The following is a 13,031-nucleotide window of genomic DNA, read 5'->3' on the forward strand; positions in this document are numbered from 1 at the left end:
TTTTGGCATCAGTGCTGGAGTGAGTAACCTCATAGATTAGACAAAACGTAATTTAGCAACATGATGTTGGCACACTATCCTAGGCAAAAAAAAAAGATACTACATTACATTTCACCCCATTTCCTCCTCTCTCCAGTAAATGTCAGCCATTCTATGGAACCAAAATTCCACCTGGTTTTCAATGCACAGTTGTATTCCGTACTGTTGGCCATATCAAAAGGACGGCACACAAGAATTTCACTACTTCAATACCCTTGGCTGGTTCCATGCTTGCTGTGCTTAAACAGAGTCATTTCTGCTATTCTTAATTCTATTGTTAACTATTTCTTCCATAGTAAAAATCATTTTTCTACATTCCTCCATAAAAATCATTTCTCTACATTTCTCCAACCCACTATCATGAACTAAATTTATCTACTGGTGGATAATGAAGTTGCCTGTTCTTGCAATATTAGGTTATTTAGCTGTTTCCCTAATTATCTTTTTCTAGGATAGGAGAGGAAAAGCAGAAGGGGAAGCAACATTACATACTGCATATCGTATTTCCTGGGCTGGGATTTATACCTTAGCTATTCTGTGAATAAATGTGCTTCTTCTGAGATACCCAATTGATATCTTTTGTGATATATAGTACAGTCACTGATGGTATAACTTACAGTGTTCCTTCTGTATTTTTTAAATCTATGGTTATCTGTGGGCTTTTAATTTATGCTGTTCCCCCAAGACTGTTTCTTTTAATCTCAGAGGCTCTTGTTTACCTATTTTAACTTTAGGATTTGCTTATTATTGTTTTGATATGCAAGTTATTTAATCAGTTTTGATTAAACTTTTTCCTATGATCACTGAGCACTTTTGTCATATCAATTTTTCTGAATACATTCTAGAACATCAGGATATGATATCCAAGGAATAAAAATTCTCTTCTTTGATAAACTTTAGCATTCATTAAAGCTATATCCAATGGATATTTACCTGGATGTAAATGTATTAAAATATGGTTTTATTTTGAGCATATAAATTTAGGATTATGCTGCATAAATTAGTTCCAACCATATTTTCTCAGAAGCAAGTCATATTTAGTCTCAGATAGGTGAATCAAGAATAGGTTGAAAGTTGTTAGATTATAATTGCTATTGCTGTTATCACCACCACCACCACCACAATGTATTTTTTTAAGAAAAAAAATACTTCATTTTAAAAAAAGCTTCCTCCAAGTTGAGTTCAGCACCTGATACTTTCCATGGACACATTTATGTGTAGGGGAGATGGAGATGGCAACAGCATGGATTAAGCTCTTCCAAATCCTAACTCTTTGGCAAGGCTTTCATAAATCCTTCCCCCAATATCAAGATCCCACATCTCTGTCCAGCTTAACTAAATACACAAGCCTTTGATTGTGATGATCATATCAAGTTGTGGAATGTGTTCAGAAAAATGGGAATCCCAGAACATCTTATTTTCCTCATTGGAAACTTATATACAGCTCAGGAAGCCACTGTGCAGACAGAATGTGATAAAACAGACTTGGCTCTAGGTTAGCAAAGGAGAGGGACCAGGCTATATATTCTCCCCTTAGTTATTCAATCTATATGCAGAATATACTGTATATTGAATGGAAGCTGGACTGGAAGAAGATGAGTATGGTTTTAAAACTGGTGGAAGAATGACACTATCCTAATAGTTGAAAATGCAAAGAATCTGCAAGCTCCAATATTAAAAGTCAAATTGCCCTGTGAAAAAATGAAAGTAAAAGAAGATCAAATTAATGACAACAGGTAGAACAACAAGCCTTAGAAGTGACAATGAAAATACTGAGGTGGTGGATGGCTTCTGCCTTTTAGGATCAGCCATCAATTGTAAAGAACAAGCTGTTGAAAAATATGGTACAGACTCAGTAGAGCAGCTGTGAAGGCCTTGGAAAAGCTATTCAAATGCCTTGATGTATCTATATCTATAAAGATCACAACTGTGCAAATTATGATACTCCCTGTGGCACTGTATGGAAGCAAAAGTTGGACTTTAAAGAAAGAGAATAGGAAGAGCATCAATGCTTTTGAACTTTGATGTTGGAGAAGACTCCCAAGAATATTATGTATAGCCAAGTGAACAAACCAATGGATCATTGAACAAGTCAACCCAGAGTTCTCACTCAAGGCAAAAATGACAAGGCTCAAATTATCCTACCTCAGACACATTATGTGAATACCCTGCTCTCTGGAAAAGGTTCTAGTGCCAAGAAAGATAGAAGGAAAGAGAAAAAGAGGATGACCAGCAACAAGGTGAATGGATTCAATTACAGAGGCGATGAGTGCACAGGTTAGGGATAGATCATTTTTGAGAAAATCTATGTGGTTACGGAGTTGAAAATGACTTGATGGCACATAATCAATCAAAAATTGAAAGCTTTGGTCAGAAGATTTGACAAATCTATTGCCAAAAGACTGCCAATTTTTTTTTGGTTCTTTTGGTATTCAACAGTGATGCCAAAAAAAGTTCAAACGGCATTTTTAAAAATTATTAAATATGCAAATGATATTATAGCACTAGATCTCAGCAATAGATTAAATGGTTAAAACTAAAGTTTTGGATTGACGTTAGTTGGCACCCAGCTGTGCATCTCTAAAGATATATCAAGCTTAGAAGCTATCCAGTCCATACTCCATCAGCTACAATACTTTTATTCAACTCTCAACACTCAGATTTGGCTAGAACTAGGCTATGCTTCCTTTGGGCTCATCACCTTACATTTTGGTCAAACCAAATCATTTGGGAAATTTCCATTGTCCAACATTCATTGTCAAATAGGTTCATTTCTATCCCAAGGAGACAATTTAATCATGATCTGGCAAAAGATGGCTTTTCTGTTTTAGCAATACATCCCCTCAATCTTAATAAAACTTTGGCTGAATTTAAACAGGGAATTTGAGAGGCAGATATTCAAACTAATAGAACTAGAGTTTTCATTTGTGCTATGGTGCAATTCTCTCCCTCTCTCCCTAGATATTCATTTAACATCTTATATATCCTTACACAGTATATTTTTCTCCCTGCCCTGATTTGATGTGTTACCCTTTTGGAGGAAATAGTCTTGCCTATTAAAACCACACTTGTATATGCTCTGATACAGCAGTAGTGTCAGTATTGCATATGGTGTTAAAGACTTCATTGTATGCTAAATGGCAAAAAGATCTCATATTGCAAATTGTCAGAAAATTCAAAAAGAGATTAGGACTCTGCTTTTATCTGACCAATTTTGAGATAACTCCAAGAAGTTTGTAAAACCTCTTACATTATTAACTGTTTCAAGTTCGTATTTTGTTTATTTCATTATTTATCTGTAGGATTGGTCATATTTTATTATCTTGTTTACTATAAGCAAAGCTAACAACAACAGAGATTCTGTCCTCTGGTGGCATTTTACCTTCATTTATTAAAACCACAGACACCTCACCAGCATACTCTTTCATATTTTAACTATAGAATATCTTATAATATCCAATTTTCAATCACCAAATCCACCACTATGAAAGCCCTCTTAATTCAGAAATGCATAATTAATGACAAGAGTACGAGATCGTCACCATGAGATTATATCCTAATTTTCAACATATTCTTTTTTCTGCCCCTGAAATCACAACTTCATTGTATACATGTTATCTATAGGACGTATTAACTTCCCCACAGTAATAAATTTAGGTAGTTTTCTCAATATTCCAAAATACCCTTTCAGTTTTTCCATAACACAAATTATTTGGATTGAACACACAGTTTCAACATCTGCTTTTCATGGAATAGATAATGCATAATATGATTCACCCAAAACACTCCTTTTTCTTAAAGTTTGGAGTCTAAATTTTGATAGATAAAATTTGAGAAGGTTTTTGCCATTCAACCATAAGAGACACAATGGATTGTCCTCCCATCCTCCTTTTCTAATACTGTGGTAGTTTAAGGCTGTGGGGCCATACCGACTCATTTGGGGGCACACCTATATTAAATTTTTGGTTGCTTTTCAGAACACATTCTTATTTTTATTTTTTCCCTAATATTTTAGAGGAAAGCTGCAATACATAATGTTTAAGGAGTATGTTTTAAGTAGCATGAAAAGTCATCACTTTTATTATTATTTAATAAATAGTGATGGTGATCTTTAGATTGAGATCTTGAAACTGTAAATATGCAAACTGTTAACCTTTGGTACAAAGTACTTCAATTTTCCTATTTATTGTTTCTTGTAAAAATAATTTTTCAATTATAATTCTTTGAATTATATTGTTTTACCTCTGTCCTTTTCAAAAGAACAGAAAATGTCTCTGTGGATATGGAAAACAGAATGAGTCTGTTTGTGTGTGTGTGTGTGTACGCGTGTGTGTGTTTATGTCCTTAAAGTGACAGCTGTTTTACTTTCATAATAAACTCCTGAGTTTAAATTAAATGTATAAACTGCCACAATACATTGCACATAGCAAAACCCCCAACATATTTAAAGATTATTAAACCAGTATTAACATAGCTGTAAATTATGGGAAAAATTGTTTCTCCTAATATAGCAAAACAGGAATCCAAGTCTCAGAGGAAACATTAATGCCCACTTAAGTGGTGTTAGCCTTTCATAAGCAGCAAATCTCATTTTTCTCTGGGGAAGCCTGCTGGAAACTAAGATAACCTACACTTACCCTTGCAAATTCAGAGGCTCTGTAAAACTCTGCAGCTGTAGCTGTCAAGCAAATATTTAAATAATCTGAGCAGTAAAAATGCCTTGTGTTCATTTAAATAACTGAGGAGTCCAATCATTTGGATATCGACAATTATTTTTGTTGGTATTTCTATCTTAAAAGAGAAAGAGCATCTGAAGCCCTATGAGAGCAAAAATTGTCACTCATTAGCAAACCAAAATTATATATGTTAAAAAAGACAATTAGCTGTTTGAAGGCTTTACTGATAAAACCAGTTGTAAATACAAATGAAATGCAAGAAATTTGGTAGCAATACTTACAGTTTTCTGTTATTTGTTTCTTTCAACTTTGACTTTAGGTAAAAAGACATTCACTGAGTTGAAGTCTGCAAATGTTGAAATAAGGGCAGATGTTTTAAATTATTTCCACACTAAAGAGATTATAATTATAAGCAGCTGTCAGTTTTACATATTCCTGAATGATAACGTCTTAAGAATGCAAATGAAATGTTAAATATAGAGGATTTGTTATGGAAAGAATCATATGTAGTATATAAGTCACACAACTAATTTACTTCTGAATGAAGATATTGTTTACCCCATCTTTATAGGTGCATAAAAGGTGTTCCTTATTTTTCTCATCCCTTTAGATGAAGACTTATTAAACTGTCTTGTAGACAAACATTAAGTGAGTTTCAATAGTTGCCCCTAAAGTTTGAAAGAGGTCAGATTCTGTGTTTCATGTGTCAAGGTCACCATGAGCCATTTTGTCACAAGGTCCAGGTGGTGAAATAGGAAAACAATCTGTTTTTCCCCACTTTATGAACGGTGATGAAAGGGAAATCAAATCACTGCTATGGTATATTCAAATCACTGAGTGGTATATTCCAACTATTTTAGAAACTGCTTTTGTTCATAAAAAATACAAAGTAAAGAACAACATCAAAGCCAGATAACCTCCAAAAGAAATGGGAATGTGGCCATGAGAACAATTTAATGTATGAAATTGGAAACCACTGCACCAACTACAATTTTCCTAACTTTCCACCTTCAGTATATATTGAACTGCCATAATTCCAAACAGTTTGTTGTTTGACAATCCCAGGATGAGCAGAGAGTATCAAGATGGGAGTGTGACATGATTTATCTATAATTTACAAGCGTCCTCAGTATTATCATCCATAGAAGTGATGTAATTATTTACATAATTATATGTGTGCACTCACACACTTGCCTGGTAAAGAGCAGCTCACTTCTATAGAAATAGTTTAATGGTTTAAGATACATGAAGAAACAAGCTTTTCAAGCTCCAGGGATTTAGACTTTGCTTATTATCATTTGTAACGTATATGCTAATGCTCATGCATGAGTACATGGATCTCTGTGTTAAGGATCATACATAACATTGTTATGGCATTTATGATGAAATTTTAATCTTTATTTCCTTCCATTTTTCTCCTGTGTGAACATTAAGGTTTATCCCCCAATTCATCTATCATCCCTCTTTATATGACATAGTTAACTGTTGGTTTTTCATTGTAATAAAGGTTGGAAATTTTACTGCATGACAGTTTGTCATTGCCAGCTGGCAAGAAATTCTATCAAAAATAACTGGTCTCTATTGCCAACTATAATCTAAGAAGTTTGGGATTAAAATCTTAAATTATATCCTTCTTCTGGATGTCTTTATTTGGGAAAAAATCTTATCCTTTTATTCAACTCAGTCTTAATTTTGGACTTTACAGATCGCTTTCTAGGAGATAACATGCTTCATCTCCATCACAAAGTCAATATCTCTGAGAAAAGGACTTCATGTAGTCCTTTGACTCCATTTTATAAAACCCCAGGATTTTAGAAAATCAATTAGAATTGTGCCATTGATAACACAATCAATCAATCAATCCCTTAAAAGTCAGGCAATTAAACTAAGAATCTGCACTGGTGCCAGATAGATCCCAAGGTGAAAATTATGGGCATGCCAAATTAATGGGGACCTCAGCTCAAATAAACGTAGCAGAGAACTGTATTTTTAGGTCCAAAAGTTGATCTCTCATTCCCATTCCAATAGTGAATAAAGTTATTTTAGAAAAATTCTCATGCTACATCTGGCTTGCTTTGTAAGTGACCACAACTAGGTAAATGTTTTATCTATTAAAAAAATGGCCAAGAATACTACCATTCTGGTTTTACATATTTAAGGATTATTTCCACTGCCTTACTGCTACATTCTGGCATTTTTTGAATCTTCAATCAAAAATATGCCTCTCCTACAAGAAATTCTTTTTACTGACTTCTCTAGTATTTTGCATATTGTCTGCATTATTTTAATATATTTGATTTACAATGTATGTTGCATGACAAGTGTTTTACAATGTACACTGCATGAACAAATCACTGAGATAATAAACCAGATGTAAATTTAAAGCAGAAATAATTAAAATAAATAAGAAGAAAAGTATAATTAGCAAACAATTAAAATTATTTGAAGTATTATTTTATTATATATTGCATTATATTTCATTTTTCCTCCATAAATTTGGCATAGTATACAATTCTCTCTTTTATCTCTTTTACCTGCAGTTTGGCTAAATAGGCTACTATAAAACAAGTCTCTGATTGAATGGAGCTATGAACCTGGGTTTAGTCTGACACCCTAATACAACGAACAGATTTCAGGTGATTCAGTAAGGATTGTCATGGTTGTCACTGAGGAATGCAAAGGATGCATTTCAAAGTTGACTGTGATAAAAATGATCAGACAGACTCCCCCACAAAACTGTGTCATGCTATTTCCAGAATTTATGGTGCGATATTGTAAGCTATGCGCATAGATGTAAATAATGAGAGCAGAGGTTGGCAGGTTTTATTCTAACAAGAATTGTAAATAATGTTCCTCTAACCTTGATGAAAGGAAGGAGTTGGGAAAAGATATTTCTTTTGGCTCTAGAGGTTGAGGGAACATCAGTAGAACCACCTCATGCTAGATGGCATTGACTGCCAGTACTTAGCTGCTCATTGGATTCAGATCATGGCAGCTTCCCTCTAGTAAGTGGAGCAACTTGGGCCATTTTTGTAGGTGAGAAGCTGACGGTGTATAGTCCTTATTTTGAAAGGTTTTCAGCTTCTGTATGTCAGGACTAGAACTAATAAAGGAAAAAAATCAAAGTATCTACCCTACTTTAGTTGATTTGGACTATATCAAAGACAGTTGTTGGGTGGAATAACTATGTTTTGATACATTATTATGCTCACAAAAGGATGCAGATTTTATTTTTTCTCTCTTTTACATGGGGAAAGGAACAAGGTAGGAAAATGACCAAGGGAAGAATATCTATTTGACTTGTCCACTCATCTTCTTTCTTTAATTTTGGTAAAAGTATGCACAAACTTGCAGCATTTTCTGGAAATGGTTAGCTAACCATGCAATATTTCAAAGTCACATGACCAATATTATATCATTGCCTGAGCAAGCTACAAGGAGATCCCTAATGATGCTGAAAGTAAGCACACCAGAGCTTTTTTGAAAGCTAAAAAAAAAGACCAAAGTGAAGGAATGAGGACAGATGTATACACATCCTAGCAATTACTGTGAAGTTGGCAAATTCCTCTCTCTAGGTTCCCCACTGAGAATGACCACACCTTAACCATTTCAGTTTTCTCCATCTTTCCATTGCCACTAGCCTTCCTGAAGAGATTGAATTAAAAAAGGGAAAAAAATGACTCAATACTAGCTAGGCTTTTCATTATTGGGAACGATGTTATGCCATTCTTGACAGGGTAAGAATGCATGTCTTATGTTTCTGCAACTTCTGAATCTCACATCTTCCAGTAGCATCACTTTGATCCTTACCAATCCATATTGCAGGCAAACAAATTGCAAATCCAGAACAAATCACAATGTTATGCTCAGGAAGTGTAAGGCTAAAAATTAAAGACATTTTGGGGTGGGGGATATTTTCTTTGCCTTTTGCCATGTTCATTTTTTTTTATCAGAATACAACAGACATCAAACAAAAGGAATAGATCTGTTTTGATTTCATCCAGCAAAAGTGGAACATCCATAGACTAATGTGTGAAAAGGATAAAGAAAAATAGAATTAGATAGTGGGGCAGTGAGGTAATAAAAACTAATAATATGTTCATGCTATATTACTCATTTCCATTAGAATAAATCCCTCAAAATCCTTTTTAGCTTTCTGTGAAGATTGTCCTCCATTTCAAAAGCTAATGGATATAAATATATTTATTGGATCCAGAATATTGTACATAATGGGGATTGGGTATCAGATATACTGTATATTTATCCATGCATATGTAATTTGGCACTCTTCAGAAGTATAAAGCAAAATGCATTTATTTATTTATTAAATTTATAACCCACTTATCTTGCTATGGGCCTATTCTAGGAAGCAATAAAAAGGAACAGTGTAAACAGAAGTAAAATAATAGAAAAATAAAATAAAATATGAGAATACATCAATATGGTAACAAAAAAATGATGGGTGGAGGGCAGAGAGCAAGGAGGGGATGTGGAATCTGCCATCAATCCAACAGTCACCTCCAGCACCAAATTCCCCCATTGGTTGGTCCCCAGGCCAACCAACAGAGCCAGGTCTTTGAGCTCTTGCAGAAGGATAGGAAGGTGGGGATGGATTTTACCTTAAAGGGTAAGTTGTTCCAAAGGGTGCTGCGGCAGAGAAGGCTCTTCTTCTGGATCACGATAGTCAGAGTTCTTTGACTGATCCGAAGTGGGTCATCTCTACCAGAACAAATAGGATAGGCATGTCCTAGCGGGATGAAGCGCTTCATCAGTTAGCATGGACTCATGCCATTAAGGGCTTTAAATATCACAATACCTTGAACTGTGCTCAGAAGGAGACTGGAATCCAGTGAAGTTTGTGGAACAGAGGTGTAATATGGTAATCCCAAGGGGATCCAACGACTAGGCTCAGAAAAACTTTTAAGTCTGACAGAAAACTGCTAGTTAGCCTTCTTGACCCTCAGAATGTCTGTGTGAAAGATAGCTATAATGAAATCAGCCCCTTACTCTGACTCTAAACCACTGCTGATTATGTTGTGCCCACAGCACTCCTTCATTGCCTCTCTATCCCTTCTCTCTTCCCGCAACATTCCATTTAGCTATCCCTGTCTCCTATCCTGGTCAGGAGCCATGATGGATACACTCAATGCCCTGCTCCTAAATTCCCTCTTCCTCAGCCTCCAGCCCCACCTCGCTAACCCTTCTGAGCCATCACTTCCTTGTTCAGGTAGCTGAATGACTCAATTATGGCAGTAGGCATATAATTAATTCTTAAACATCCATGATGACACTGTGCCCTGGCACCAGTTGAATGCAAACTCACCATGCCTTCTTGTTAAACAAGGGATAGGGGATGGCGAAACCCAACTGCTCTTGAGTGATGGCAGTAGCATCATTGAAGAATTTAGGTCCTTCAGAAACATAATAAGTGTCAATCTTTTGTGCATGGGAACTTTTAGATTAAAAATTCCATTTTCAAGCCTAATTGCAAGTAATGGATTCAAAATGGCTTTTGAACAGTGTTAATTTCAATATTTCATAACAATCTTTAAAATATAGCCTTTGGTTTATTTTCTTGGAAAGCTAGCAAATTCCACTTTAGACATCAGACTTAGCCTACACATTGAATAGTTAGTTATTTTTAGCAAGATCTCTTTGCTGTTGAATGCAGCAGGGGGCAGGATTTTTCTACATTATGAAAACACCAATGTCAACTCATTTGTAACTGTGATGTTTATTTTTTAAAAAGTGAGATTTACAGTATAACAACACCAGTGTTTATTGTTACATTTCCTTATTACTGTGTTTCTTGCATTTTTCTCCATGAAAGAACAGATAAAATGTAATATCACGCAGATACTAACACCAAACTTCCCAGGAGTAGTCTCTTATCTTGTTTAAATAGAAATATATAAACAGTTGTTGATAACACTGCAGGAAATATAACTTCCTGCGGGTCTGGAAAAGAAGGTTCAAGATGTCTTTTTTTAAATTTTGCAAATATGACTAAGGGTTGTGTGTATTTTCCATGTGCTGTAGTATGAAGTGGTTTGCAGCAGAATGTAGCGGTGACTTTTATTTCTAAAGTGTATGGCACAAGAGTTTTGTAAGAAAATAAATAGTAATCACTATCTTTTTATTCTATGTTTGTACTGTTGCAAGGATGTATTTGCCAATAAAACATAATACATAGCAACATAACAGGGTACCTTTGAAATGTGGTATCTCTAACTACCACGCTAATGCTGGCTGGATGAGATGGCTTTGTAGTCCAGCATGGAAGAGAGCTCCAGACTCTAGAAGATTGTTGAAAAAAAGCATCTTGATATACTCCAAAAGAACAGTGTTTTATGCATTTATGCAAAATTGAACATAATAGGGAGAGACAGTTGACGATGCTTATATCGATTTACTAGAAAAATAAAAGTGCCAGGTTTTTTTTTTTCACCCAGCATCTCATCTCTTTCTTTCTTTTTAATGACCCTAGTATGAAGAAGGGAAAAAGCGAAGAAAGCCCAATTACAGCAGTGTTGACCTCTCTGAGGTTGAATGGGAAGACAGAGATGATGTGGTAAGTGATTGTTCAGTAACTGCTTGACAGAAAAGTCAGTTGCACTCACTACCAGCTTGACTGAGCAGCAGGAAGAGAAGAAAGGAAAATGATAAGTCTCTTTGAAAAAAAATGGGTAAATTTTCTCTTTATCTCATTTTGTGTTAGCCCTTTCCCAACAAGTATATTTCAGTTATAATTGAATTAACGCAATGGGTGTTTCCACGACGCTTCAGTTGTGTTTTTAATTTGTGTTTGTGCACCTATATAAGTGTGAGTGTGTTGTTATTACTTTACTTGTTGCATTTACCAGCCCATCTTCCTCTGGTAGTTCAAGGCAGCTGAAGAGGGAAGGGCCTCCCTTCATTTCATTCCTACACAACTCTTATCAACATGAGCTGGAACATTAAGAGAAAAAAGGATCTCTAATGCAATAGAGCAGGGGTAGGCAACCTTGGCTCTTTTATGACTCGTGGACTTCAACTCCCGGAATTCCTGAGCCAGCCATGCTGGCTCAGGAATTCTGGGAATTGAAGTCCACGAGTCATAAAAGAGCCAAGGTTGCCTACCCCTGCAATAGAGGGAAGAGAGTGTAACAGGCTCAGAGCATTTGTGTATCAATATAATTCATGAGTGTTCAGGTCTATTGTGCGAGCCTCACTTGTTTTTAAGTCCTTACTCTGCTAGTAAAATCAGTAAATCACTAAAAATGTAGATAAATAAAATCTCTTTTTTCTCATTTACTTTCTTTTCTCAATATATGCTATAAGAATCCTCTTACATCATTCATTATCCTCAAGTCAACCTTTTGTGAGCAGAACATATACAAAACAGTACTTTCCTAGAGGTATTGATCAAAGGGGCAATGCCTTTGATCGTGGAGGCATATGGAATGCTTCACAGCCTCACACGTTTTAAGTTTATCTGATGTCTTTTCAAGTTCCCCAAGTTGGTGATCCTCATGGCAGCACATTTGCATAATGTAATTTCATCCTATCACATGAAACCAATGGGAAGAAGTATTTCCACCATTTAAAGTCCGATTTCTACTGTCATGAATGGAAAATGACTTCTTTCTCCCTATTTTCAGTCCTGGCTTTCAGTCCTAGGATGGAAGTGGCCCAAGCGTAGGAAGCAGATTCTTACTAGATTAGTGTAGTCCCAGTCAACTCAAGGACTGCACTAGGCTTGAATGGCCTGTGGAGAGCTACTGTTCAGGGCCCATTGGGGAAGGAGACCTCAGGAGTTCCAAAGGGATGAAAGAGTGGCCATGAATATCTGCAAACTGAGAAAAAAATCCCAAACATTGATCCCACAGAAGCAATGGTATATCTCATATATGCCCAGAACCCTTTTGAAAAAAACATTACTAAAGCATTGTAGATATAGCTAGACTTGTTTTGCAGCATGGAAAAAAAGGGAATGGGTGTTCTAAAGTAAATGTGGGACAGATTATTGTTTTTTATAATATACACTGCCCTGAGTCACTTGCTGAGATGGGCAGCTGTAGAAAATATTGAATGAATGAATGAATGAATGAATGAATGAATGAATGAATGAATATAATAAAACGTTAACTGCATGGCTGACTACATCATTGTCTGCTGCAATCCCACAGGAATCTTGGAGGCTTTTTAGAATCAACCAACCATTAAAACAGCTAAGAGTACAATAAAAATGAAAAAAACCCTAACAGCCTAAAAACAACAAAAAAAAAACCCAATCCAAATCTTATTTATTCATTTATTAGATTTATACCTCACTGC

At 35.5% G+C, this 13,031-nt stretch overlaps 1 protein-coding gene across 1 annotated transcript in view; it reads left to right on the forward strand.

Moving 5' to 3' along the window:
• CACNA2D3 (calcium voltage-gated channel auxiliary subunit alpha2delta 3) overlaps positions 1-11,286 on the forward strand; it is a gene marked incomplete at both ends in the record, with an annotated part of 192,087 nt that extends 180,801 nt beyond the window's left edge. Inside the window, one exon of the mRNA XM_015818165.1 lies at positions 11,203-11,286. Within this exon, the coding sequence (XP_015673651.1) occupies positions 11,203-11,286 (84 nt within the window). The remainder of the gene's footprint in view (positions 1-11,202) is intronic.
• Between the last annotated feature and the right edge of the window lie 1,745 nt (positions 11,287-13,031).

This window comes from Protobothrops mucrosquamatus, unplaced genomic scaffold (assembly GCF_001527695.2).
Source record: "Protobothrops mucrosquamatus isolate PMUCROS unplaced genomic scaffold, P.Mucros_1.0 scaffold690, whole genome shotgun sequence".
NCBI lineage: Eukaryota > Metazoa > Chordata > Lepidosauria > Squamata > Viperidae > Protobothrops > Protobothrops mucrosquamatus.